The sequence below is a fragment of the Chroicocephalus ridibundus genome, chromosome 22 (genome assembly GCF_963924245.1).
Source record: "Chroicocephalus ridibundus chromosome 22, bChrRid1.1, whole genome shotgun sequence".
NCBI lineage: Eukaryota > Metazoa > Chordata > Aves > Charadriiformes > Laridae > Chroicocephalus > Chroicocephalus ridibundus.
Genome location: NC_086305.1, coordinates 7164207 through 7191779, shown reverse-complemented (window position 1 = coordinate 7191779; position 27573 = coordinate 7164207). Strand labels below are relative to the sequence as shown.

Sequence of the window (27573 nt, the reverse complement as noted above, 5' to 3'; positions counted from 1 at the left end):
GGGGGGGGGGGGGCGCTGTTGCCATGACAACGCCGCTCGACTCAGGCAGCGCGGCGGCCAGCCCCTCCCTTTCAAACGCGCATGCGCGGTGCCGCCCTTGGGGGTCCTTCTTCGCCCCGCGGCGCGTCCGCGCCTGCGCCGTCGGGGTGACTTTGAAGGCGACGGTGGCGGCGGGATGTTGAGCAAGTTGGTGGGGCCGCGCTACGTCCAGCTCCTTCAGAACTGGTGAGACCCGGTCCGAGGGTGCTCAGTTCCCCCCGGGGCTCCTTCACAGTGGGTCTTGGGTGCGCGGTGGGGGCCTCGGCCCGTCCCGGGGTCCACGGGAGCGGCGGCCGCCGCTCCCGTGGACCCCGGGACGGGCCGAGGCCCCCACCGCGCACCTGAGCAGCATGAAAGTGTTTCCCGAGCCCTTTCCATTCCCCTCCGCTTCATTTTGCAACTCTGTGCTCCGTCTGAGGCCAGCTGACCCCGGCCCCGCGGGTTTGAAGAGCTGAGATGAGGGGGGCAGGGGGGTGTCTGTCCGTCTGGCGGGGGTTTGGCCGAGGTGGATTTGGCCTCCGGGTTGCTCCGGCTGTCACCATAAATGCTTTAGAGCCGTAAATGTTTGTCGCAGTGTCAGCGGGTGCCGCTCTGCGGGGTTGCGTGGGGGAGAATGAAGCAGCCTGCGGGCCAGAGGAAAGGGGACGTGAGTTATAGCAGTAGAATCACAGAATCCCAGACTGGCAGGGGTTGGAAGGGACCTCTGGAGATCATCTCCTCCAGAGCAGGGTCACCCACAGCAGGTGGCACAGGAACGCGTCCAGGTGGGTCTGGAACGTCTCCACAGACAGAGACTCCCCCACCTCTCTGGGCAGCCTGTGCCAGGGCTCTGCCACCCTCATAGCGAAGAAGTTGCTCCTCACGTTTAGGTGGAACTTCCCATGGTCAAGTTTGTGCCCGTTACCCCTTGTCCTGTCCCCGGGCACCACTGAGAAGAGCCTGGCCCCATCTGACACCCCCCCTTTCAGTATTTATAAGCATTGATAAGATCCCTCCGCAGTTGTCTTTTTTTCCAGACTGAAGAGACCCAAATCCCTCAGCCTTTCTTCATCAGAGAGGTGTTCCAGCCCCCTCAGCATCTTGGCAGCCCTTTGCTGTCCCCTCTCCAGCAGTTCCCTGTCCTTCTTGAACTGGGGAGCCCAGAACTGCACACAGTACTCCAGCTGTGGCCTCACCAAGGCAGAGCAGAGAGGGAGGATGCCTCTCTGCTTAATTTAAATAATTAAGCCTGTCTTTTCGTAACTTGGTAATGCCATTTTTAAGTAAACACATATCGACCCTCTCCTGTAAAATATCTTGTGGGGGACTAATAATTTTCAGCGTACGTGAGATTCTTTCAAGGTTTTCTGCCAAGCCTTTTTCTTGATTTAAATTACTTTTCCAGGCACCTTAGCGATGAGTATTTGCCAGACCTTTCACAATGGAGAATTAATTTTGTTTACCTGCATGTGTGTGTGTGTCTCTTCTTCAGGACTCCCACCCTCGTTACGTGGGGTGGTGTAGCTGGTACTGGTTTAATATGGGTCACAGACTGGAAGCTGGTCCTTCAGTATGTTCCCTACATTGGTGGCAAGTATAAAACTGAAGACTAAGCTTCCCTCTAATGGTAAGTTTTGTTTGTGCATTTCTTAGCTGCAGTAGTAGCGTTGCATTGATGTTTGTCCAGGGCACAATCATATTATTGGTCCAAAACAGAACTGCTTATTTTGATTTTGGGGGCTTTTTTTTTTTTTTTTTTTATACGGAGCTTCATAGAGAGCCATATGGATGAAATATTAATAAGAGTATGGATTTTTCACGTGTTTATTTTTGCAAGGATTTATCACAATGTGATGTGGTTCTTGAGGAGTCAGATCAGGTGTTTTGTGGTAATACGGACCTTTTGACAGACCTGTTTATTTCTAATCCTAGGTAGAATGTCTTCAAGCTCATGACTAGTTTTGTTGCTAGGCAAATTCAGGCTCCTTTCTGGTCCTTGTAACTGTTATGAAAAGTAAGTTGAATGTTTAGAGCTGGTTACTGTTTACCACAAATTCATTGGAAAATTGGCTTTCTCAGGTTTGTTTTTTTTCTTTCTTTAATTGCATATGAAATATGCTAGTCTGAATCTTCTAGAAGACTGACCATCCGCGAAGCTAGAGCAGCAATGAGATGATACCTTCTATTAGGCCTCTAAATGCATATTTGTGTAGTAGGCAGGCTTAGAACCTTTTTATTCTTTGCCGCAGATAGAAGTTAGGAAGATTTTTGCCTTGCATTAAAGGATGCTGACTGGAAGAGGTCCCCGGGAAACTCTATACATCCCAATATTTGTTTCCTTCTATTCAGAATAACAGTTACATTTAAGTGTTGCTAAGTGAAAGCCTAGAAGCTACACAGTATTTGATATGGAAATTGGTGAGTCTGGAAGTCACAGGGCAAATCCTTAGTACTTTTGTAAGCCGATTCCCAGAGATACTTGTTGCAGTTTAAATAATTTACTGTGCCTTCCCTGGTTTCAAAATAGGTATTGCACAGGTCCTTGGTGTAACCAAAGGGTGAAAGAAACTTTTCATGAAAGTCAGCTGCACTTGTAGCATCTCAAGTGACCGTAGATGTTTACGGACAAGTCAGTGGAAAAGCTCTCAAGTCATGTAGAGACAATTGAATTACCTAGTAAGGGCTTGGTTTTGCTTAAAAATTTTCTTAGCCAGTGGTAGGAACGTGGATACGTTCCCGCAGCACGTGTTCTCTGTTTTGAAGCAAGAGCTTTGATGTGTCATTGTGCATAAATCATCCGGAAGGATCATATTCCTCTACAGGAACAGAGAAAGAGGATGTTTCTGGGGTGGCCTGTGGTTCCTTCCAAAGAGACTACAGGCCTGCGTTCTGCCGTGCCTGTATTGGCTTCTGTAACAGAAACTTCTCGCCTGGGTACTGGAAGCTTTTGCCATCTGTCTGTAGTGTTGGCTGCTGTAGCACTTTGCAGGAAGCACTGCTTAATGACTGCTTTGTGTTTATTGTAGGAAATTTATTGCTGGATAGAGTGTTTTGGAGACATCCGTCCGCTGAGACCCTGCTTTGAGGTGACCTTGAAATGCCCAGTACAGATTCTGCAACAGGTCCTGGTGTCCCTCTCTCTCCCACGAACAGTTGCGACCGCTCGGTTGTGAACAAATTTAACTTCACTGACCAGCCTGCCTAGTCCTCTTCTCTGATCACTTTCACAGCAGATCTTGTCCTAATGGGAGTAATTTATAAACCTGTTGTACAAAATAAACCAAGTGAATGATATCTTTGGTTTTTTGCCTTACCTTCTCAGTCCACGTTCTTTAGACTAGACTCCTGGTTTGATTTACGTCTCCAGCCCGTTTGAATGCGTGTCCTAAGGAAGGCCTGCCGCGGGTTTGCTTCTCCCTGTGCAGGTTCCTCGGCCATCAGCCAGTGGCTGCTGGGATGCTGGGTTTGATGAGCCTTTTGTTTGTCCCCGGGTAGTTGTTGCTCATCGCTTTTAATACTACTGTAGTTCTTGAATTATTCTTAGTGATGTGTTGCTTTTGAGCTATGCGTTTCTAGATCGGTAGCAACTGTGGGCTCTTGCATGCAGTTAACTTTTCATAGACAATATTGCAGAGTTTCATGGTAACACTAATTCCTGGCATTTAGTTTAAAGCAAGGTTTTGTTTCTTTTTAATATCGATTTTTGGACCCCTTAAACTGTCTGATGGGGCACACACCATTTTAAAGGAGCGTGCGCAGTCTGAAAACAGGCTAGCTTCTCTGGCTTAATCTGGGGGCTCAAGGAAGGCAGTCTGCAAACCCCAGGAGGCTTTCCGTGTACCAGGGTGAAAACCAGTGCTTTAGAGAGCTGCTCGGTTATTTTCGTTATGTGGGTTTTGAATAGGAAAAGAAGATGTATCTGTACTCCCTAGGTACAGTTATATTTGTCAGCATAAATTGGTGATGAAACAACCCACTACCGGGGCCCTTTAGATGAAGTTTTTAGCCGTTAGAAAAAGGAAGTACGAGGATTATACTTGATCTGGTCTCTGCCGCTGAGCCACAGCAGACGACTTGGACTCTGCAAAAACCAGAATTTGCAAACAAGCTTGTCTCTGTGTGAGAACGGGATCGCTGTTTTCTCTCTGTTTAGTGCCCAGTTTCACCTCGCTGTAATTTTTGACTGTAGTGAAAGGTTCAAATCTCTTTAGGGAAAAACCTCAGTTGTAGTGGCTGGGGGTCACCTTCAGGGCTGAAGGCTTCCGAGGCACGTTTCTACGGAAAACTGTTGTAAAATGGTGACGCTGTGCAGGACGCTTGAACTACTTATTTAACAGAATAATTGCTTTAGCATTGCTTCGGCAGCATCATTGCTAATTAATTGGGGGGTAGGGAATATCATATTCACATGCAAAACTCTCTTGCTGCCCAGCTGTGTCCAATGGGATGGTACAGAAGCTTTTGGCGATGTGGGATAACCGTGCTCTTCCCTCAGTCTGTCCTGCTCCCCTGCTCCAGCAGCGCTCCTCACCTCCTGGCTGGCTCCCAAAGGGCCAAAAACCCCCGTGCCTTGAAATGCTGAGATCATGTGGGTTTGACAACAGCAGCCCTATGCTGTAGAGAGGGATATTGATCCGTTTTCATCCCAAGTACGCCTTGAAAGTGGACATTATGTTAGCCCGTACTCGCACGTCATCAGGATTGTGAGCTCAGACTTGAACAGTTAGAGTTCCAGTTACTCTTACCTGTTTAACACGTCTAGACAGGACGGGCATAATACACTGCTGCTGCCTTCAGAAATGACCTAGTTTTGGCTCGTTCCCGTGGGCGGGCGAGCCTCTGCTCCCGTACGGAGAGTTCTTCGGAAGGCCTTGCACTGAGGGTCTGTCTGCGTCGCCCATTCCTCTGAGGACCCTGGTGTCCCCGAGGTGTCAGTCTGCCGTTCTTATTACTGGGAGTTCCCTTGAGCAAAGCCCCAGTGGTAGCGTTGCGCCCAGCAGGTGAGATTAGAAGATATTTAAAGGAGAAAAACATACTCAAAATACCAACTGCCTGCACAGGCAGGCACTGCAAGAAACGCACGGGCTTTGGATTTGTTTGCCCGTTGGCGGTTGTTTAGCTGCTTGTGTTTTCTGCAGCATTTCAAATGATGTTTTGTCTCTAATTAACCCTAGGATTAGCGTATAACTGGTTTAATTTCTAGTATTTCTCCTTCCACAAGAGCAAACACTCTTCAGAAATACTCTATTAGAGATATTTTCTGCATTCCTGGGCAAATTTCTGTCAAAATTCAAATAATCATTGTTCAAAGTGTCATGAGTGATCTTCCTAATTTTTAATATCCTAGAATTGCCTCTTTTCTAACAGCTAATTATTTTTCGGAAGGAGCTAACCAAATGTCACATACATTATATGAACAAATTAGTTAAAAGACCACGACCTGGCGAGAGGAAAAGCTTCCCCTTCCAAACCCGGCGAGTTCCGCTAGAGGGCACAGCGGCGGCCGAGCTCACGGGGCTTTGGATCTGCGGGGATCGAAAGGCACCTTCAGCTCTGGGTTAATGGTGTAACTCCAAAAACTACCTCTAAGAAAAGGAAAGGCTTGAATTCCTGCCTGCCCCTTCTGAGTGTTTGGCCATGCTGGTACCTCCGCTTGGCTTTCATCACGGAAGGTGTGAGCGGAGGTGGGACAGGGAGTGGTTACGGCAACCTCCTCGGCACTGTCTGTCTGCAGCGTTGGTCTTTTCTCCTGCTGTTGCTCCTGGACCAACCTCAGCTTCTGCCTCTCTGCAGGGGCCAGTCGACTGGGTGCTCCTGCCTGGTCAGTTGGGTGCTCCTGACGAATCCTACTCCAAAATAAGCTCCTCTGGTGAGTCTGGGCAGTTTGGCTGCGGAGCAGAAAGCTTCCAATCGGAGTTGCCTGCGGGGCAAAATGGAAGAGTTTTTTCTATCGGGATATCCTGTTGCTTGCTTCCAGGGCTGCCGACAACTGATTTTGTTGATTTTTGGATTATCTGCTAGTCCTGGAACAACATGGTCTCTCTTGCAGCCGCGTACGCTTTCACCTGGTGGCAATATCTGCACAGACCTCATCCTCTGTACCTTGGCAGCGTTCCCAAAGGAACACTGGAGTATTTTCCCTTGGGTTCAAGAGTCCTGGGAGAGTGTGTGTCTTCCCTTCTCCAAGTTGTTGCTGCACCAGCTGTCGGTGAAAATTGATTTTGTAACTACTGTTACTGTGGGCTTGAGGTTCAGAGGACATTTGAGAGCTCGCCTTCTCCATCCCCACCCCCCAGCAGGATCCGCTCCCCAGCTTTTCCAGTTTATTCTTATAAAATGCTATTGAAGGAGATGTCAGAGCCCCTCTGCGCAGTCTGTTTCTGTGCTTAACTGCTCAGTTTACACGTTCGGAAAAAAAGAAATTCTCTCCCCTCCTGCCCAGGAATTCTTTTTCTTTCCTTTTTGCGAGTTTGAAAGCTATTACGAGATCTCAGCTGTTTTCCTGAGCCCAAACAGCCCCGGTTCCTTCCTCTTCCCTCACAGGTCATTTTGGAGACGGCTGATGATTTTCATCGCTCTGCTCTCGGCTGGCTTCCGCTCACTCCCCGTCGTTCTCAAAACCCAGTGTCGAAACGTGGACGGTGTGTCTTGCACCATCTCATTTCTTGGTGAAAGGTTCACGCCTTTTCGTGGCTTTGATTTTAATCGCGTGGGTAACCCGGCAGCGCCGCGGTCTCACCCTGACCGTGTTCTGCTCCCAGTTTCCCCGGTTGCTGTGCTAAACGAGAGCAAACCACATCACCCTGTGCCTCAGTTTCTCCTTATCCGCTTATTTCATTTTGAATCAAGAAGCTGCATTTCGGTGCAAGTCTGCGGTTAGAATAGCGTGAGTTTGGCTGAGTGGTGAGTTTGTTTGGGGCTTGGTTTTTTTTTTTTTTTTTAAAAAAAAAGGAGGGAAAGTGTATTTATGAAAAATAATGTCGTTTTGATAAATACTGGCAATTAGAGCTTTTCTGATCTGTGTGTTCAAGATCGCAGGGAATAACAGCATCGGCAGAGCAAGACGTTTCATAGGTGTGAGCCCAGAAGGAGACAACGTTAAACACAAACCGACACAACCAAAACTAATCCCTAGAGAGAGGGAGTGCCTCCAGGGCGACAGAAAGCTCCGTACTGGTTAAACTAAAGACAAAATCCCCACTGTCACCTGTCTTAAATATAAAAATCTTCCTGTACAAAGCAAACACAGCCCAGCGCCTACAGGCGCACCCAGCTCTTTGAAGTTTCTTTTCAACTTCTACCCCTGAGCCGCGACGACGCGCACCCTGTGCGCGGGGGACGCCGGGTTTCCTCTCGCGTCCTTCCTCTGCTCCCTGCTGCTTTCCGAATAAGGGAGTTCGAAACAAATGAGTGAGGGCTGGTTTTAAAAAACAATAATAAGTAAAACTGCCGACAGCTTGTTGCGCAGACGCAGGCTGGAAGTTCCAATGGGCTGAGTAAGTTGGGTGTCAGGAGAAGTGAGCGGTGGCTGGAGCTGCGCTGACATATGTGGCCAGGGCGCGATGGCGGCAGGGTCCGGGTGCGTTCCCTGGATGCTGCTCTTTCGAAGCCTGATGGTGATCACTTCAGGATGGCTGATCCGGGCAGGATTCTTATTAAAAACCTAGGATGTTATTAGTTTGTTAAAGGGAATTGAATTACTCTGACTTGCTCTGGAAGGCAGGCGGCCTTGTGGCACTTGGTGTGTTTCAGCATGTGGATAGTGTAACGCTGAGCAACGCTCGGCTGCCGAAATAGAGGTGCTCGGTCGTATGTTATCAAACCTGGGACTTGCGGGTGGACATTAACCGGCAGCAGGAGGCAGATATGTCCCTCCTGGCGGTGCTGCAGTAGCTGACTTAGACATCTGTGATAGGTTGTGGTGTACATCTTTTCCTGAAAAACTTGTCATTGCTTTGTCTTCACACCATCTCCTCCAGAGCAGATTTGCCTCTTTCAACAGTTTGGGTTGAAAGACCTTAAAGCCCACCCAGTTCCAACCCCCTGCCCTGGGCAGGGACACCTCCCACCAGCCCAGGTTGCTCCAAGCCCCGGCCAACCTGGCCTTGAACCCCTCCAGGGATGGGGCAGCCACAGCTTCTCTGGGCAACCTGGGCCAGGGGCTCACCACCCTCACAGCAAACAATTTCTGCCTCACATCTCATCTCAATCCCCCCTCTTCCAGTTTCAAACCCTTCCCCCTCGTCCCGTGGCTCCCCTCCCTGCTCCAGAGTCCCTCCCCAGCTTTCCTGGAGCCCCTTTAGGGCCTGGAAGGGGCTGGAAGGTCTCCGCGGAGCCTTCTCTTCTCCAGGCTGAACCCCCCCAGCTCTCTCAGCCTGTCCTCCCAGCAGAGGGGCTCCAGCCCTCCCAGCATCTCCGGGGCCTCCTCCGGCCCCGCTCCAACAGCTCCGTGTCCTTCTGCTGTCGGTGCCCCAGCGCTGGAGGCAGCACTGCAGGGGGGTCTCCCCCGAGCGGAGCAGAGGGGCAGAATCCCCCCCTCGCCCTGCTGCCCACGCTGCTGGGGATGCAGCCCAGGCTGCGGGGGGTTTCTGGGCTGCCAGCGCACGGTGCCGGGGCGTGTGGAGCTTCTCCCCCACCGACACCCCCGAGTCCTTCTCCTCAGGGCTGCTCTCCATCCCCTCATCCCCCAGCCCGGGTTTGTGCTCTGTTTTGGGTGGATCCCTTTGGAACCTCGTCCCAGAGAAGGGCTGTGGGCGCTGCACAGAATGTGCAAAGTGACCCCAGAAAGGCCCCGTTGCAGAACGGGCCGGTTCCTTTCTCCCGCGGCCGGTCGCACCGGGACCGTGTGCCGGCAGCCCTGGCTGGCCCGGGGGCCGTGCCGGCTGTCGCGGTGTCGCGATGTGGCGGTGTCGCGGTGCGGCGCGGGGCCGGGGCTGCAGGGGGCGCGAGCGGGCGGGGCAGGGGGCGCGGGGCCGCCAGTGCGGCCGGGGCGGGCGCGGGGGGAAGATGCCCAAAGCGGCGCTGCCGGGACATCGGGGGGGACCGCGGCGACCGGCGCTGAGGTAAGGCCGGGTCGGGGTGGGGGGGGTGTGGGCACGGGGGGACTCGAGGGATGGGGGGGGTCCGGGGAGGGGGACGGCTTCCCGCCGAGCGTGGCGGCGGGGAGGGACTATATCCCCGCGGCGTGCGCGGGCGGAGGGATCCGGCGGCGGCGGGAAAAGGTGGAGGGCGGAGCGGTGGAAGGGGCGGGAGCGGAACCGCGGGGGCGGGCGGAGCGGGGAGGGAGGCGGGAGGGCCGCGGCGCAGCGCGGAGCGGCGGCAGGGCCCGGCGGGCGGCGGCGGGACGAGCCGCGGCCCCAGCGCCGCCTCCCGGGGGCGGCGGAGGGGCGGGCGGGGGTCGGCGGGAGCGGCCGGAGGGCGGAAGAGCCGGCGGCGGGAGGAGAGCGCGGCGGCCGGGAAGAGGCGGCGGAGGCCGGGGCGGGCCGCCATGGAGCGGAAGAGGTGGGAGCGCTCGGGGGGAGCCCCGGGCCCGGGGCGGGGTGGGGGGGCTCGGGGGCCCGGGAGGAGGCGACCGCCCCGGGCGGGGGGGGGCCCGGGTCGCGGTGGCGGCGGCGCGGTCTGTCCGTCCGTCTGTCGCCACAGGTGGGGGCTGGCGGTGGGGCGCGCACCCGTAATCCGCACCGCCGGGGGCTCCGCCGTCCCCCCGCCTCCCTGACAGCCACCTGAGGCGCTGAGCAGCGCGGAAGGGGGCAGCGGCCTTTCAGAGTGGCTTATGCCAAGCGAATACAGTTAATTTTTAAAAAAAAAAATCATCAAATAAATCGCGTGTTTGCGGAGTAGCCGGGGCACCGGCGAGAGCGGTCCCGTGCCTTCTGGGGGCTCTCGCTGCTGCTTTATCCACGATTAAGGAATTCGGGGCAGGGTGAAGCAGGAGCGCTCGCCGGCCGCCGCGACGGCTGGGGCTGCGGGGGGGAGCCCAGGGGGTGCCTTATCCCCGTGGCGGGGAGCAGATGGCTGGGGAGCCGCTTGCTCCCGAAGGGTTTCTATTAATATCGCCGTGTGTCTCATACGGCTGTAGGTGGGCCGTATGGATCCTTCCCGCACCCGTCAGAGGCAGCCTCGGCGCACCCGCGAGCTGGGGCGTGAAACCTGGGCCCCTGGGGAGCCGGAGACGAGCATAGCACAAGTTATCCAGGTGTCCTCATCTGGCCTTTTCTAGTCGGCGAAATGTATGCAATCGGCTTTCTGCACGTGTTAGGTTTCTTTTTCTTTTTCTTTTCTTTTTTTTTTTTTGAAAATCACATTACAGCTGTGAGGAAAAGCGTGCGGTGCTGGTGAGTTGAGCCGCCAAATATCATCCTTGAGAGGGTAAAGCTGGAAGTGCTGGCTCCGCTGCCACAGCTCGGAGTCGGCGGGGAGAAGAAAAGACCACCGGCAGCAGCGAGAGCAGCTGAAAGCTTAAAAGCTCCCTCTTTTTCCAAGAACTTATTTTATTTGTAAAGTTGCGGTCTCAGAGCCGACCTTAAAAAAGAGGGGAGGAGAGAGGATAAATAGCATATTTTTATTCCCAGATTATAATGGATTTTCCCTTTATATCAATTTGGACAGAGATCAAAGGTATAATAGGGCCCTGCTGCGCTGATTTTTGGTTACTGTTGCATTTTGCATTACCTGGGAGTAGAAGATACATGCGCGGCAATTCATTAATCCCTTGGCTATTTCTGCCTGTTGTTTACCTGGACGATTTTTCTGTTCGCCTGCCCTGAACGTGCAGATGCAGTAAGTGTCTGTGGCAAATTGCGCGCACGGTTTGGAAGCGAGCGCTCTCGTGTGCCATCACCAGCCGTGAGAATTAGCGCTGAGCTGAGGTGATGAGCGGCAGGGGGGAAGTTACTGGTTTTCCCAGCCGTCTTTTATTTTTACTCCGTTTGCTATTTGGAGTTTTCCTTTTGTAACCCTAAGCACCGGCAGCACACGCTTTCTGCAGGAAGGCTTCTGTCAAACATGGGTTCTGCTTTGGGCGACGAGACAAATGGGTTGTGCTGGGTATGTTCAGCCTGCAAGGTGTGAGTGTGTGCGAGCGGGTTGCTGGAAGCTAAACCCTCTTTGAGGTGTAATTCCCCGGGCAGGTTTTTAGAAACAGTCCTATAACCTCGTGCTTTTACCAGCTATTGATTGCGCAGAATTTTTTTAAACTGGAGTGCGTTCTCTCGTCTGCCTGTGGCCAAAGAGTTGGGAGACCCAGGAGGGTCTCTGGCTGATGCGGTGGAAGTCGTGGGGCAAATTTGGAGCGAGCAGGAGAGGTGCCGGGACAGAGGATTTCGGGAAGGATTCAGGAAGGCGTATCGGGGATTTTGTGAGAGTGGCGGGTTGTCTTTGAGAGAGTTTTGGCTACAAAGGCTCTCCAAACTCAGTGGTCTCACCTAGGGGAAGGAGAATTTAGTGCTGCTTTGTGTGGCTTTTCTTCACAATATTTTTCTGCTGAAGGTTTGGTGACCAAGTGTCTGAGAAGTTTGGGATCGCTGCTCGCTTCTGCTATGTTAACAACACATAGCTGTTCTGAAAAACTTAACAGATCTCTTGGGTGAAGCTTATTTTCTTGTGAATATCTTACCGAGGCAGCACCTGTGTTAAGAAGTTGAAGAAAACGTTTTTAACACACCCCTCAAGTGGATTTTGGTCTGTATACTTCCCCCCCCCAAAAAAAAAGAAAAATTGTGGGGGGAATGCTTTTACTGAGGTTGTACTTTGCTCTTTCTGGGTTGTTCTGTTTTGTCCACAGCTCGCCCAGGGAAGCTCTCGTGATGTTTGAGATGAGCCTTATAAAGGACTGGTTATATCTGGGCTCCCTCCTGCGTTACGGGACTGTCACTCGGGTTCTTGTTTAGCGCTGGGATGCTGCTGGAAATTGGAGAGATTTTATGTGTATTGTGTGTATCAAAGTTGGGTGGTTTTGAGTTGGTTGTTTTTGGTTTTTTTTTTGGTTGGGTGGGGTTTTTTTGGGGTTGGAGCCCAAGTTACTGAACAAAGAGAGCCCCGTTGCCCTGTGGTGCAGGGAGCATCCCTTACACCCTGCTGCTGGCACCGAAATAGTGCTTGGGCCAGCTCGGTCCCCCCAGGCTGGAGGGATGAGGTGGTGCCGCCGCGTGGACGTGTGACGAGGTGGGGTGGGTTATGGCAGCCGGAGGAGTCGCCTGGTCTCGCTTGTTCGCACACCGGTGCTGGTGAGAGCCACGAGTGTCTCTGCACTGGCCCGTCCCGGGGAAACAGAGTTGTTGGAGCGTGGGACCACGGAGGCGGGACTCGCCGCAGATGCTGCAGCCGGGGATAACGTGAAGATGCTGGGAGAGACGGGGACTAGCGGTGGCAGCGTGGGAGGTGTCCCGGGACACGCGTCTCTCCTTAGGCAGCGGTGTCGGGGGTGTGCAGCCCCCCAGGGACCCCTGGCATGGAGGAGAGCTGGGGAACGAAGCGCAGCCGAGGCGGGCTGTGAATCCCCAGCTCTGCACGGGAGGGAGCGCGATTGCAACGGAGAACGAAAAACATTTTCCATTACCCCCGTCGCGCCCCCCCCGCCCCCCACTGAGGAAATGGGGCTTTGAGCATATGCTATCGATCGCCCTTTTTACCTAGGTTATTCCTATCTTCGTTTCTTTAAAATGCAGGCGACGCCTGGCTTCGTTCGGGGTGGGTTTTTTTTTTGTCTTTTGTCCCTTTGCTTTCCAAGTTGTGCGGATCCTGCATAGGGAGCGCGGAGGGGAGGAGACTTGGGTAATGAGGGAGGAGGGCCTGGCCTTGCAGTCGCTCTCTCCTTAAGAATATCAGGCAGGAGACAAAGGGTGAGCTGCACATGGAGAGCAGCGGGCACCTGGCAGCCTTGGCCCTTCAATAGGCTGCCAGCGTTCGGTTAATCCGCGCCCGAAAACTCCGAGTAACAAGCGAGGGCGGCTTGGGTTCGGTCATACCACCCCTCCATCCGCTCCCGGCTCATTTTGTTAGTGCCGAAGCCGGGCAGATAATGCCTTGGAGCTTTTGATGGATGAGCATGTAAAACGGTTTGCAACTTTGCAGTTGCCTTGCTTTTCATAACCTGGCGTGTGAAAGACTTCAATTCAGGAGCCAAATACAGCGCGCTCACGCGTCGGTGTGATTTAGAAGAGATGGGGTTTTGCAGCTTTGTACCAAGATGTCTCTTTTCTGGGTCTTTTCAAAGTCTTTGTGTATCAAAAACAGGAGTGCAGAGCAGCGCTCTCCCTCTGGAGCGGAAGGAGATGCATTTCATGACACTTAACGGGCACACGAGCCTTGTAACGGTGTTCGGAATTCATAAATGCTGCTCTGCTGTTCCTGTGCCTTCTGACATGCAGCACGCAGTCCCACGGCTGGAGTTTTGTAGGTTTTTTGGCTGCTTTCCCCCCCCGCCCTTTGTACCCCAACCCCCGCAACCCTCTCAGGTGTCTGTAGGCGCCCTCCATGGCTGTGTCCTACCAAACGTGCTCCTGCCGGAGGGGCCCCGGGAGCTCCAGAGCGCCCCAGGCACCCCCTTTCTGTCTGTGTTTACTGACCAAGTTCACTGTCGCCTTCGAGTTGTAGCTTTGTTCCCCGTCTGCTGTTGTGCCAGAGAACCTTGCTACGGTATTGCCTTTTTCAAGACCTAATCAGAATAAAAGTTTTTCTTCTGAACATTTCAGTGCTTTTCCTTTGGGCCAAGCTTCCCCGGGAAGAGACAGGACTCTGAGTCATTTCAGGTGGGTTTTTTTTCAGTCGCATGTGGACTTTGAGCGGTTTCTCAGATCCGTTGCAAAATTACTACAATGGATATTAAGCAAAAAAGCTGAAGGGCTGCGTTCATTTAAAATACCGTCTCAGAGTGTCTCTGTCTGTTGTTCTGGAAGTTACGCTGTGCTGCTAAGTGCACAATTCACTGTAATCTGTTATTTTTTAAATTATTAAGACACTAAACTGTAAATTGGAAGTGCAGATCTTGGAAGAGGAAGCAGTGTCATGTTCTTTGTGTAGCAGGAGTTTCTCTGCTTGGCTTCACTCACGGCAGCGATGGCTCTGGCCTAAAAGCCGCTGGAGTTGGTTATTCCTCTTTCTGCATTGAGGTGCGTGCCTCCCTTTGTGGTTTTTAAAAAGTGGTTTCAAATCTGAGTCTGGACGCGGCCTCTGCTCCTGTCTGCCTATTCCTCCTCTCTCTGGCATCTTCTGGCCTGAGTGTTTGTGCAGCTCCGGTCCAGCTGAGGAATAACCAGTGATAAAGTGTTTCCTCCTCTTCTCCCTACCCTCTAAAGGTGGATTATTTTCCCCATCTGGTAACTGTGCGTTTGCATGAACGCTTTCGTGCCTGAGCAGAGGTGGTGGCGGGGAGCAGATACGGGGCAGGATAAGCAGCTTGGGAGCAATCGGGGCCGGGAGCTTCCTAAGCAGATGCTGGGGCGGGGGGAGGGATGAGCACAACATTCTGATCGTAAGTCCTTTGAGAGACTTTTTCAGATTTCAGTTTTAGTATAATTCGTATTAACCTTGTCTCTCAGTTTTTGGAGAGCTTTTAGCGCTTTGGGTCTTTCTGTTTTGTTGGGTTGGTTTTTTTAATCTATTGTTTTGCATACGCAGTCTGACTTGGACTAATTGGTTTGCCACTGTCCCATACTAGAAATCATAGAATTATAGAATCACAGACTGGTTTGGGTGGGAAGGGACCTTAAAGACACCCAGTGCCACCCCCTGCCCTGGGCAGGGACACCTCCCACCAGCCCAGGTTGCTCCAAGCCCCGGCCAACCTGGCCTTGAACCCCTCCAGGGATGGGGCAGCCACAGCTTCTCTGGGCAACCTGGGCCAGGGGCTCACTGCCCTCAGAGTGAAATTTTATGCTTGTGCTATTTTTTTCAGACTTTTTCCCTAATAAAGGCTTCAGGGAAGCAGATAATGTGATGAAAAGAGGCTTTTTTCCTTTGAGAAGACCCCCAGAGAGGTTGTTAGTATCTTACCAGTGTGAACACCACCACTGTGGTATAGCGATGAAATATTTTAAATGAAATATTTAGTAAAGCTTCTTTCCTTTCATCCTGCAACAACGGTGTTATTTCGAGTTATTTGCCTTCAAGTAGAAACTTTGCAACAAGTAGCCTGCATTTCTGGCTTCAGGAATAACGGAAGGTAGCATTAATCGCAGAGCTCCAACTGTCCTCAGAAAGCATTTGAACCTCCTGGGCGTTGATTTATCTCCGGCAGGGATGAGCTGCGTTGATACCACGTCTCTTCTCAGTAGAAAAAACAGGGACTCTAATGTAGGTACTGCTTCTCGTCATCTCAGGTTCAACGCTTGGGTGTCGTGAAGCTGCTTTGAATTGAGTTGTTGAACTCGTGGGCGCCACCACTGCCTACAGCGGGCAACCTGTTAGTGAGGTCTCCCTGGGATGTGACCTTACATGGAATCATTTAAGTTGGGGAAGACCCTTGAGATCATCGAGTCCAACCGTAAATCTAACGCTGCCGTCTTCTGCACCGAGAGCAGAGGGTGTTTGTAGGCTAGGGAGGAGGTCACCCCGCTTCCATGCAACGTGGCCGAGAAGAACGTTCCACCACTGCTAACCACCCTTTAAAGGAGAAAATGGATAAATAGGGGTGAGGTGTTAACCGGTGTCTTTGATCTTAAAATGCTTTTCGCCCAGCCAGCCTGTGTTTAGCATGATAGGTGTTTCTGGAGTGAGCTTCTACCAGATGGGTACTAAGATTGAATATACAAGATGCAGAAACCCAGAAACAAGAGAAATTAAGGGAATGAAGGGGCATTGTCACGCTGCTAAATGAGAACGTGAAGAATACTTTGTGGTTATTGTCTGTAAAGTTCTCCACTGCAGTCACAACACAATGACTTATTTTTGCTTTATGCATAAAAAATAAAAGCGCTTAACCTTGCAGCGTTTTGTAGTAGTGCAAAAGTCTGTATTATTTAAAAAAAAAAAAAAAAAGAAACAAAGAGGAGTTGGAGTAATTTGTGCCTGCTTGCCAGGTCGTAGTCTTTCATGTGAAACCAGGTGTTTAAAAAGAATATCTCTTCTGCTTTGCCATAAAAGTTTTCCAAAGTTTTGCCCTTTATCTTTGCATCACTTAAGCTTTCTAACTCTTTGCTTTGCAGCTTGCCAGCAGTTAACTTCTGTTCTTGCTCCTTGCTGTGTGTAATCCTGAAATTAAGTGTTCAGAACGCTGCCAAAGACGTGCGATCCAACCCGAATGTGCTATTCGGGGAGGGGGGAAGGAGCCCAAGGAGATGTTTGTGGTGCTGGTCAAACATCACGCTCCTGGGAGAAGAAATTCTGCTCGAAAATGGGCATTTATTAATTGAGACAGCTGAGTGATAAGTACATCTGTGCTGATGTCTCCCACCGAGGTTATGGTGTGAACTATCCCGTGGTCATTTATACCTGGTCTGAATCTTCCTCTTTACATATAAGAACATTTTAACGTGGTCTGCACTTAATTTGTCTCTTCCCCAGTAATCACGAGGAGGAGTTGATACGAAAGCAATGACAATCCATGTAGAGGTTAATGTGAACGTCATGCTTGGAAGTTCAGCACGTGTTGTTTTTCATGAAGGAAATAAAACCTGAGTTGCGTCGAGTGCTGGTATTGAAGTCCAGGGGGTTTTAATTTCCCTCCTTGTTTCTTTTCTGTGTTGGTTTGTTTTTTGTTTTTCTTTTTTTCCAGCCCAAGTGGTAAAAAGTTCCGAAGCAAGCCCCAGCTGGCACGCTACCTGGGGAGCTCGATGGACCTCAGCACTTTTGACTTCCGCACGGGAAAAATGTTGATGAATAAAATGAACAAGAACAGGCAGAGGATGCGCTATGACTGTTCCAACCAAGCCAAAGTAAGACCAAGATGCAGCGGCAGCTTTCCCTTTTCCGTCTGCTGTCGTACCGGCAGGCTGCCTCTCAGAGCAATGTCTGCGGTTGCGTGAAAATTAGGCATTTTGTGATTAATGTGTGAAGCTGCGGTTGTGTGAGATAACGACATCCCCGTTACGGGGTGCTGGACGAATACTGCCATTCCCTGATTCTTCCGGGGTACTGATGCCGTGGGAGAATGTGGCGGTGCTGCCGAATCTTCTGTTCGGAAGGGCTGAGGGAGAGCTGGCGTCTTGCTCTCTGTGAGATCGCCTTCTCCGGCAGGATCTCCTCCAGAGGCCCTGGTTGCCAGCTGACTCCTGCGGCCGTGCAGCGGCTCTGCTCTGCGCCGGGACTCGGTCTGGGGGCAGAGGGAGGAGCAGGGATGGCTGGAGCCACACTGGTATCTCAGCTTTGGAACTGATCTAAGGAGGGGACGCATTTCAGGCAGAAAGCTGAAGAGACAAGAGGATGGCAAGGCCTCTTTGTAGAACAAAATAAAAGAGCCCATGTTTGGCACCTGATAATTTTGATTAGTCGAGATTAGTGACGTCGGTGTGTGCCTGTCTGGATGGATTGGCTCCGGTCATTCTTAGCTATCTTCATCAGATGCTAAAAGCTTTTTCAGAACCAAAAAGCTCACGCCTGTACACCTAAATATTAAATATGGAAAATAATGCTTATTTTCTAAATACGTCAACCAGTCAAGAATCGTCATCGGCGGGATTGGAACGTTCACTTAGCACTAGGTGCCATAGTGATATTTGAAAAGAGAGATGCCTCGCTGCAGGGACCAGGGCCTGACACCCATCTCGGGCTAAAAATTCTGCCCAGACCTTTCAATAAATGTATGAATTGGCTTATACGTGGGTTAGCACACAGATAATTCAGAACGATATTTGTCCTGAATACATCTTTTTCTACATCTCATGAATAAATATGTTAAGCAGACGCGGTGTCTGCATCCTCAGGAACGAAGTATGTCCTACAGCCGTTTCAAGGCGTGCACGTTAGATCTCGGCAACGAGGAACGCTCTTCCTGTGTTCCCACTAACGCTAACGGCAGTCATGCAGTCAAAATTATTATGAGCTCCATTTAATAACTGAGTTTTGTTAAGAACCGAAGGTAAAAAACAAAAGCAGTCAAGGTTCCAGCTGTATTGATTTGGGGTTTTTTTTTAATTGGTGTCCACAACTGGATTTGAACAGAACGGTTTAGAATGGTTTCTGGATGGACAAAGTGGTCTCGAAATCCCACTTCATAGTTTTTCTGCTCGTTACAAACATTGCGTCGAAAACTCCTGTTTTAGTGATCTACGGGTGGCTTGTCAAAGTGCAAACGCAGTGTTCTGACTCCGACCTTCTGTCGAGATTGGGATACAACCATAGGGTATAAGCTGGACTGAGAGGAGGCTAGCGTGTTGAGTAGAACGTGAGAGAGTGGAAAACTTAGTTGCATTTTCATTGGTCTAAGGCAAGATTGGGACATAATTATACATTTTTAGCAGTCTAACTGATATAGCTCGAGATCAGACAGGTTTTCAAGTCCATGAGCTCTTCTTTTCCCTACTGTACGTCTTTACAGCTGTAGTAGCGTTTTAGCAAATTGAAAACATTTTGTGGTTTTTCTCCCCCCCACCCCTTTTGTTTGAAATTTGCAGGGCAAGCCTGATTTGAACACAGCACTGCCCGTCAGACAGACGGCCTCCATATTCAAACAACCCGTCACGAAGATCACAAACCATCCCAGCAACAAGGTGAAGAGTGATCCTCAGAAAGCCGTGGACCAGCCCCGGCAGGTGAGGCGTGCGGCTGGGTGACTGCTTCTCCGCAACTGAGAAACTCTGGGTTTTGCTGCCGGGAGGGTCCCAAAATAAGGAGCTTTAATTCTGTGATGCTGAACAAACCGTCCGTGGCAGTTTGAAGTCTCTGATGTTTCAGAAACAATAACTTACGGGGCTTCCAGCTTTTAAAATCTGGGAGCAAAACCCATTTCCAGTGATAGTTCACGTGCTGCCTGCGCTGCGTTTTATAACCAGACTCCAGCCTTTGTTTAGATTACAATTCTGTTGTAGTTAAGCCTTCATTTCCTTAATGCTGAAATCAAGTATTAGCTACAAATGTAGACAGACATCGTAACCGCTTCAGGGGACGTTTGCGTGGTAATTAGAACCACTGACAAATGTTCCGGTTGTGCAGGAATTCTGTGTTTGGAGAAATCCCCGTTTGGGTACAGACCACCTGCAGCGTGGTGTTTGCGATGCAGCACGAGGGATGGTACCCCCAGCACGGGCCTTTCTTCAGATGCGTGTGTCGTTAGTAGTTAACTCTGCCGGTACGAATAAGGTCATCAGTTCACTTGGAATGTCATTATTAATACAAAGTCAACGGGTTTTTTCCTACCATACTGTGTATTTGCGAACAGGAGAATGCACCAAAATCAAAGGAAATCTTCCAGCTTAATTTTGTCCGGTGAAAGGAAGCAAAAAGTGGGCTTAGGACAAGTGTGGCTTTGAAGTTGGGCACTGGTAAAATAAGACGTACCTGTTCAAAAGCAGCCTTCGGAATGTCATTAGCGTTACCTGGAGCTGGCAGCCTGTTGCCTCTGCAGAGCTCACCCGGGGATGCCGTGAATGCCTCCCTGTAGCCAGTCCATCTTTATGCCTTTTGGAAACGAGACGTTCTGCCTCATTAGTCTGTTCGGATGCCGTCGTCGGTATCAGATTATCAGTGCGTTTTAAACTCTTGCAGGTCTGGTGGAATTAAAATGTATCATTCCAAGAAGGAAAGCGACTTCAATAAAATTTAAAAATACCCTATAAACTACCCAGCTTTCACACTGAAAACCTTTTCTGCAAACTTAAAAACTACCTTTCTGAAGTGTGAGAGAGATTCTATTTGAAATGGAGTTGGGTGGGTGGTTTGGGGTTTTTTGGGTTTTTTTAGCCGGTTTGGTAGGGTTTTGGCAGGGTCTGCTGAGGAAGCAGAGCATGTGTGTTCATGGTGGTGTTGCTGTTCCCATTAACCCCGGGGCTAGTTAAGACTTAGATTCATAGAACATGTTGGGTCAGAAGGGACCTCTAAAGGCCATCTATTACAGCCCCCTGCACTGAGCAGGGACAGCTTGAACTAGATCAGGTCGCTCAGAGCCTCATCCAGCCTGGCCTTGAATGTCTCCAGGGATGGGGCGTCCACCCCCTCTCTGGGCAACCTGGGCCAGTGTCTCACCACCCTCATTGACAATCAAAGAGGTCACTGAAGGTATGACATCGATATGCAGACACTGGGCTGGCCAGAGATCTGTATCCCTGTTGTGGAAGAGGTGGGTAGGGGAGTGCGGATTGATGTGTCAGTGCCGTCTATGGCAGCGAGATCAGCCCCGGTACACCAAGGTGTCGTCATCTGAGCTGTGGAGTTTCGCCGCTCACGTTGCTGCTCGTTGTAATGCAGCTTCTGCTCTGCTTGTGCTTTCCTTGCATAATCCTCTTTCTTTTCTATCACAACATCGGACTCTGTTATCTGAGAAGATCCTTTAGTGGTTTATATATGTATGTATATATATGTATGTATAAAATACAAATACCATTATATATACTGTATATATAGTATATATACACATATCGGCTTATATATTTCATTTTCATAGAATCACAGACTGGTTTGGGTTGAAAGGGACCTGAAAGCCCCCCCAGTGGCACCCCCTGCCCTGGGCAGGGACACCTCCCACCAGCCCAGGTTGCTCCAAGCCCCGGCCAACCTGGCCTTGAACCCCTCCAGGGATGGGGCAGCCACAGCTTCTCTGGGCAACCTGGGCCAGGGGCTCACCCCCCTCACAGCAAACAATTTCTGCCTCAGATCTAATCAGGAGTGAGAGTACCAGTCCCTGGAAGAAAATAAAAGTATTTTTCAAGGAATCAGGTCAGGACAGAGTGGTGGGGCTGATTGGCAACGAGGATCGTTCCCTGCTGTCAGACGCGGCAGACCCCCTCTGTAGTAAATGCAATATAAAATTGTCTGCAGGAGCGTTCTTCCCTCTTCTGACAGTAAGCAGGCGCTTTGTGTAGCTGTCAGTTCCATTTCTCTGTTTTGTGCCAATAAACACTTTCTTTGATGTCAGCTCTTCTGGGAGAAGAAATTAAGTGGACTGAACGCTTTTGACATTGCGGAGGAGCTGGTGAAAACAATGGACCTTCCAAAAGGTTTACAAGGTAATCAGAGTTTGCGCTTCGCTCCAGGGGTGGCATTTCGATACCAGTCAGCCGTGACCTGAAGGTATTGTGTCTGACCTCCTCGTTCTCCAGCGGTCCCCGGTGCCGTGGAGCGTTCCGGCTTCAGCGGGAACTGTTAGTGCTCTGGCTGGGCGGCTCCGTGCCCTTCGTCCTGAGGGGATACTGAAGCAAAGCGTCTTGACTTTTTATGTCGTTGTTCTTGTTTTCCAGAAGCAGAATGGAAACAGCTTCCATTCCCAATTGGGTTGGGTTTTTTTTTTTTTGGGGGGGGGGGGGAGTGTAACAGAATGACGAATTGATCTAGGCTTAAATAACCTCGCAGAGAGTTGTACAGCTGCTGCTAGAAGTGTTTAGGACTGAGATTTCTGTTGTCTTGTCTTTCTAAGTGACAGTAGGTGCTTCGCCATTACAATTCAAATCACGCCTGTTGTCCTGACTGGCTGATCTTGTGTCTTGGGCGATGCTGGTTATCGCTTTTCCTCCCACTTGCAGGCGTCGGACCGGGTTGCACTGATGAAACCCTTCTCTCTGCGATCGCCAGTGCTCTGCACACCAGCACCATGCCCATCACCGGGCAGCTCTCTGCGGCCGTGGAGAAGAATCCCGGAGTTTGGCTAAACACCTCCCAGCCGCTTTGCAAAGCGTTTATGGTGACGGATGAAGATATTAGGTATTAACGACAAATTACCACTTCCTGTCTTGGAACAAGGTTTCTTGTAGTAAAACAGTAGCCCCTGTTTCGGGTTGTTTTTTTTAATGGCAGATTTGAATATCTGATGGAGCACTATAGCTCGCTGAATTATTTTAAATGCTTCTTCATCGGTAGAGTAGAAAAAAAATTGTTACGCGAAGCTGCTCTCATACAGGCAGGTACTTAAAGCCCGTTACTTTTATTTTGGCCACGGCCTGTTACTCTGAGATTTGTGGCTCATATTTGTTTTTCGTGTCAGAGTATGCCTCCTTTTATTGAAAAAGGTGTTTGGATGTGATTTAAGGCACCTCTAAGCAAAGAAGGGATTGGAGAAATCCTGAACAGCGCGATTCGATTCTCGTTGCCTTACTCTGGCTCAGCACAGCACCAAATAAAAGCAGTCGCTGCTGCGGTGGCAGCAAACAAGGATGCAGTTTGTTTAGGTGAAGCTGCCTTTCAGTAATGAATTATATTGCTAAATCAAGGCTGGTCAAATTCAGCTTTAAGCACTTAAGGGAGAACTGAACGTGCCAAAGACACTAACCTGAAAGCACGCCGCTTCGCATCCATTAGCGGCATGTAAAGGTAGGAATTGTTTTGACTATTTGACTGATAAATCTGTTTGAATTACAGGATGACTTTTGGTTTTGTGCTTGACTTATACGTGAACGACCAGGAAAAATGGTTTGTTTGTAACGTCATGATTTCCTGTGCCTGAGATGAGCTAGGAGTCCCCTGAGCCGCGGTGTTGAACACCTCTTTGCTTTGCTATGACTTTGACAGAAAAAGAGCTGGAAAATTTAAGGTTGTGACTCAAAAGGAGAATGTGCAAAAAGATTGAAGTGGTCAGAATCTTAATTTTCTCCAGTCTCGTTTTTGGAAAGCTGAGCAGGGCAGGCTGACTTTTTCTTGTTTAAATTAATATTAGTGCTAGGAACTAAAAATAAAAGAAAGTCTTGAGTCAGCTGCTAGATTAGGCAAATTTCAGCCCGAATTAAAAATGGTACAATCAATGCTAAGCACTTGTAATAGAAAATATTGGACAACTTTTTAAAGTGTTTCTTTCAGCTTCACTGAAAGTATAATGCCAGGCAATTTTTTAACGACGCAGCTCTTGCAGAGGTCTCTTCCAAAGCCGTGCTTGTCTGCCCGGCCTCCTGGGGGAGGGATTTAGGATTCCTTTCCCTTGAGAGAGGCAGGTCTGAGGATTAATGTCATTCTCCGTTGATTTGGGGCAGGAAACAAGAGGAGCTGGTGCAGCAGGTGCGGAAGAGACTGGAGGAAGCCCTGATGGCCGACATGCTCGCCCACGTAGAGGAAATAGCAAGAGATGGGGAAGCTCCTTCAGAGAAAGAAGGCGGCGAGGAAGAAGGAGAAGAGGAAGAGGAGGAGGAGGAGCAGGACCATGACCAGGAGATGGAGAATGTATAGTCCAGGTAATGTGGCGGCATCCTCACCTTAAACTCTGCTTCATTGAAGGCAGAAATGTATTCCGGAGGAATCTTAGTATGTATTGACGGATCTTTGCTTTTTAGCCTGCGCTTTTAAAGATGAAGTGGCCACGCTTTCAGGAAAAAGATCAAATATTTTGATGGATGTGATGTCTGGGGAGCGCTTGCGTTGCCGCAGAGCATTCTGGGCCTCGTGGCTGTGTTAGGTGGGCTAAATGCCCACCTAACCCTAGCCAGAACCTGTGTGTAAGGGCTTGAAGGATTCTGTCTTGAAAGGGGATCGGTTCTGAAAAATTTGTCTTGTGATGTCAATTTTTTTTCCCCCTGTTTGTTTATTTATTACTTCCTACGACAGGCGAGAGAACACTGTGGGCAGAAGGACAGCTGCCATCTCATGGACTCAGTTTCTCCCCCCGCCTGCCTTTTTCTCTCTCTTTTGCATTTTTAGTACGCATTTTCTTGCAGGGTATATTAGAGGGCGTGTTTGTGGATTTTTTTTTTTTAATTTTTTTTTAAATAACATTTGAAGGAAGTTAGAAAAAGGCAACTTAACCATCGAAAGAGGGAAGCTGCTAAAAAACTTTATGTGCAGTGGGAATTGATAAACTGAAAGTTACAGACGAGCGTATACGTTCAAAACTCTGAAACACCTGAAAAGTTTAAGATCGTGTAAGAGCAGCAACCACAGGATTCACAGAAATGTGCCTTTATGTTGTGCAGCCCTTAAAGGTGTCACCGAGGGCTCGCTGCTTGTTCTCAAGCACGTGTCTGACCTTCCCTTGTGCAGGGGAACTTTTTAAAGGTGCAACAATAATTATTTTTTGTTTCTTAATTGTCTTGTAAACCCACATAGCTCGGAGTAATGAATCATTACCGTGTAGCAATGCAGGGAAAAAAACACCCCAGATGTAAAAGGCCAGGTCACGATACAGCAACGAACGTTGCGTGTCGCGCTGGATGGGGCCGGCGCGCCGTGCCACGGAGCCTGGCCGGGAGCACGGTGTGTTCCCTGAGGGGGGCTCGCGCGGCGAGATGAAAACAGAACTTGCCGATTTTAATTTTTGATCATTCTAAGTTTTAGCCGAAGACAAGCAATTAGCGTTCTGTTGCTGAAATAGGGTAGTCAATACCCTGGGTGCTTCATTAGGTAGACTCCAGAGCCCGGGAGGCAAGAATGAAGAATGTGGAGGGGGAAAAAAAGAATTTTTGGGATGAATAGCAGAAGAAAAGCCCCTTTGGAGGGAGTGGCAGCTGTATTTCAGGTAGAAGGAAGAGGTTTACGTTAAGCAGTCCTTCCAGCTGGAAGGTTGGTTATAACATGAAATCTGTTCGGCCTTTACCATCTTCTGTCCGGGCTCTCTCTGTTTTCCCACGTCACTAACAGTAGCTTCGTTTGGACACTGAGTATCTCGCTTTCCTGTCTGCTACAAAGGTCTGGCAACAGCAAAGAACCAGAACAAATGGTCTGCTGAAGGTGAAAACCAGGACGTCCAGAAATGGATATGTTATGGCTTTATCCTTTTAAGGACTCGCTTGCTATAAAGATATAAAAAGTTCTTACTGACTTACAAGGTCTTTTTTTCCTCTTTCTTCTAGGGAGTTCCATCTAAGAATTCCCAGTATAAACCCTATCAGCAGGGTCAGCACAACTATTTTCAAAGCCAAGAGTGTCTGCGGAGCAAATTGCACCAACAGTCCAACTGTACCCATGAGCATTTTGATGTACACTTCAGGAAACGTTGAGAAGCTGCTGGTTCATTAATTGCTGGGTAGTTTTGAAGATGGAACTTGACTAAACTCTACTCCCCCCTCCTTTTTTTTAACGGGGTAGGGTAATCGGGAATGCAAAAGTGGGAGGGAATTAAGGAATATAAAATGGTGGGAGGGAAAATACTAGGAACCAAATTTCCTGTCCTTTTTTTTTTTGTTGTTGTTGTTTTTGTGGGTCAGTGATAGGTGATACATTTTTAAGCTTTTCTATCTAAGTACCTTTAACGATGACCCATAGAAACAATTTTCTCTCCAACACAAGTGAGAGAGATGCTGTTTCACTCCTTGGCTGCTCTGCTGTAGGCTACCTGTTTGTACCGACTGTAGGGAGGTCATTTTATGTTGTGGATTGTCGTTCCACCCCCCAACTCGGGTCACTGAATTTCCTTTTCCTCGCAAGACCACATTGGTCTTGGAAGCGGAGTCTCAGAGACAAACTGCCAGTGCCTCTTCCACCTGAGGCTTCAATTAGTCGGGGAGGTTACACTTGAGGAACTGGTCTTACGTCAATGGCAATCGGTTTTTTTTAGCTAGTTCCAGCCGCACACGTTTTCGATACGGAGTTCTGTATGTGTCCGAGCATAGCCGAATAGAGTTTGGAAGATCAATATACCCACTCGGTGGTATGTTTTCCTTTGGTTTAAGTCCGATCAGAAGGACCTTCTCAACTGGGAACGGGAGGATGACTCGTTTCTGACTGACAATGAGGAGAACTTCCTCCTTTCTCTTCTGGTGCCAAGAGCCCCGACCTCCCTTTCTGTGTGTGTGGAGGGAAGGGGATCCATTCCATAGGTGTGTCGACACATCTGCTTTCGTGTGCAGTAATGTTCTGACCTCTTTTAAAACAAGAAAAGAAGAAGGTTGATTTTTCTATAATTGATATCTAAAAACGAATTTAAAGCTTTTTATTAAGTATTAAATCTTTCTTATTTGCATGTGCAGTGAAGTGACCGGCATTTTGTGTCCAAAAATGAAACGATGTGAAACCTGCCTTAATGTGTTTATAAGTATTTGGCTTCACCGTGGGTACCTTGATTGATTCCTCAGTCTCTTCTAGTACATCTGTGAGCATATTGGGGTGACTTGTGGCTAAAAATGGATTTATCTGAGGAGGAAGGAGAGGGAGAGGGGAAGGGGAGGAGAGTTTATAGCTTGGAGAAATTGTTGACTAAGTTGCGAAAGTTATTTTAGTTTTAGGGTATCCGTCGCGTAATTCATGCGTGGACATCTCAGCTGAGAGTACAGTATGAAGTGGTGGATTAAATATTGTGCCACTAACCAATTGTACGGGTTGTTGGTATCCCAAAACTTGGGGAAGAAAGTAGCTCCCAGAGCCTTTATCGCGTGAGGGTGATTAGCAGCGGCACGAGGGACCGGGGGAATCGCCTGGACAGAACTAGCCTGTGGGAGTAGTTCAGCTTAGCGATCAGAATAGGTTTAAGCTCCTTGAAAAATATCCCATGCCAAAGTGATTGATACTATAGTAACTCTTTTCTTAAAGGTTTGAAAATACAAAATTCTTTGGTAACTGCTCGTTTGGAGTACTGCAAGAAGACTGAATTGTACTTTGGTGCTGCTCTACCAGGTATCGCTCTGGGGAACCTTACCTGGTGCCGCGGCCAGTGAAAACTATTTTCCTTTTTTGAACAGTCTGTTACGGTTATTATTCTGTAAATCTGTCCTCTTGTAATTCATTGTGTTGAATTAAATGTTTCTCACAAAGTAGAGGTTCCTCTGGTCTGCGTCAGGCCCCTGCCTGGAGTGTCTGTGCTGTGCCCCTTCCAGTCATTTCAGCGGAGACGCGCCTGCGTTTTTCTTGGGGGGCTCCGTTCGGAGAGTTGGATCTCTCGATATTTGGGACCCGCAGAGGGGAATTCGGAGTGAGACTTGTGGAAAGCCGATTCCTTCTTGCGGCGGAGTCCCCCGTGTCCACCCCGCGTAAGAGGCTGCCAGCGTTCCCGTCTGACGGGCAAGTGGCTGGTGCCGGCCTTTGACTCCAGCTCCAGCCGTTCACCACCCGTGCCAGAGGGGTTCTTTTCACCATGGCCGTCTCGTTCCGACACTATTTCTTTTTTAAAATTCATTTAGTATCTAGCAGTGTCTTTATTTACTTTTATTTGAATCTAAATACATTGTAAGCATACGTAGCACCAAAACTTAGGCGATTGAGATGTTGATACGAATATTTTGATGCTATGAATATCAAGTTCAAATTGCTGCCAACTCGCGTGCCAACTTTTTTGTTTTCACCGCTCTCCTTCCCCTGTTCAGTTCTCTCTTTCCTTCAGTCCTTTAAAAATTCATTGATGTTTTCGTTCCTGTGGAGGAGCTGATTGTTCAAAGGTACCAAAAAGAGGGCCCAGGACTCCTATCGCATCCAAAGAAACTTAAGATAAACTTACCCGCTTCTCAAGACAGGTAAGTAACTGAAATATTCCTTTTAAATGAGCCTGCCGTCTTCCTCGTGGTGTTGCGGTAATCACTGGGTTGGTTTGTCGTGTCCCAGCCCGCTGACGGGCGTATGGTG

The 27573-nt window shown here is 49.5% G+C and overlaps 2 protein-coding genes across 3 annotated transcripts; both read left to right on the top strand.

Moving 5' to 3' along the window:
* Positions 1 to 89: 89 nt before the first annotated feature.
* On the top strand, positions 90 to 3312 carry LOC134526186 (cytochrome b-c1 complex subunit 10). Its single transcript, XM_063357791.1, has 3 exons — positions 90 to 225; positions 1511 to 1645; positions 3045 to 3312. Exons 1-2 carry the CDS (start codon positions 176 to 178, stop codon positions 1629 to 1631), a joined length of 171 nt encoding a protein of 56 aa, XP_063213861.1. The 5' UTR covers positions 90 to 175; the 3' UTR covers positions 1632 to 1645; positions 3045 to 3312.
* A 6056-nt stretch (positions 3313 to 9368) lies between these two features.
* Positions 9369 to 25662, top strand: MBD3 (methyl-CpG binding domain protein 3). Of its 2 annotated transcripts, XM_063357788.1 has the most exons (8): positions 9379 to 9519; positions 13710 to 13766; positions 16730 to 16889; positions 18567 to 18704; positions 21023 to 21113; positions 21627 to 21804; positions 23064 to 23261; positions 24873 to 25662. In XM_063357788.1, the coding sequence occupies exons 1-7, from the start codon at positions 9506 to 9508 to the stop codon at positions 23254 to 23256; spliced, it is 831 nt and encodes a 276-aa protein (XP_063213858.1). In that variant the 5' UTR covers positions 9379 to 9505; the 3' UTR covers positions 23257 to 23261; positions 24873 to 25662. The 2 variants fall into 2 exon arrangements, with proteins under 2 accessions (XP_063213859.1, XP_063213858.1); XM_063357789.1 differs by lacking the exon at positions 13710 to 13766 and having other exon boundaries at positions 9369 to 9519.
* Positions 25663 to 27573: the final 1911 nt, after the last annotated feature.

Bases quoted from the DNA above. Each gene is read 5' to 3' on its own strand.
- LOC134526186 (XM_063357791.1), top strand. From the start codon at position 176: ATGTTGAGCAAGTTGGTGGGGCCGCGCTACGTCCAGCTCCTTCAGAAC. The intron at 226-1,510 runs GTGAGACCCGGT...TCTCTTCTTCAG, and splicing joins GTCCAGCTCCTTCAGAACTG to GACTCCCACCCTCGTTACGT.
- MBD3 (XM_063357788.1), top strand. The intron at 13,767-16,729 runs GTGGGTTTTTTT...CTTTTTTTCCAG, and splicing joins AGGACTCTGAGTCATTTCAG to CCCAAGTGGTAAAAAGTTCC. The intron at 16,890-18,566 runs GTAAGACCAAGA...TGAAATTTGCAG, and splicing joins ACTGTTCCAACCAAGCCAAA to GGCAAGCCTGATTTGAACAC.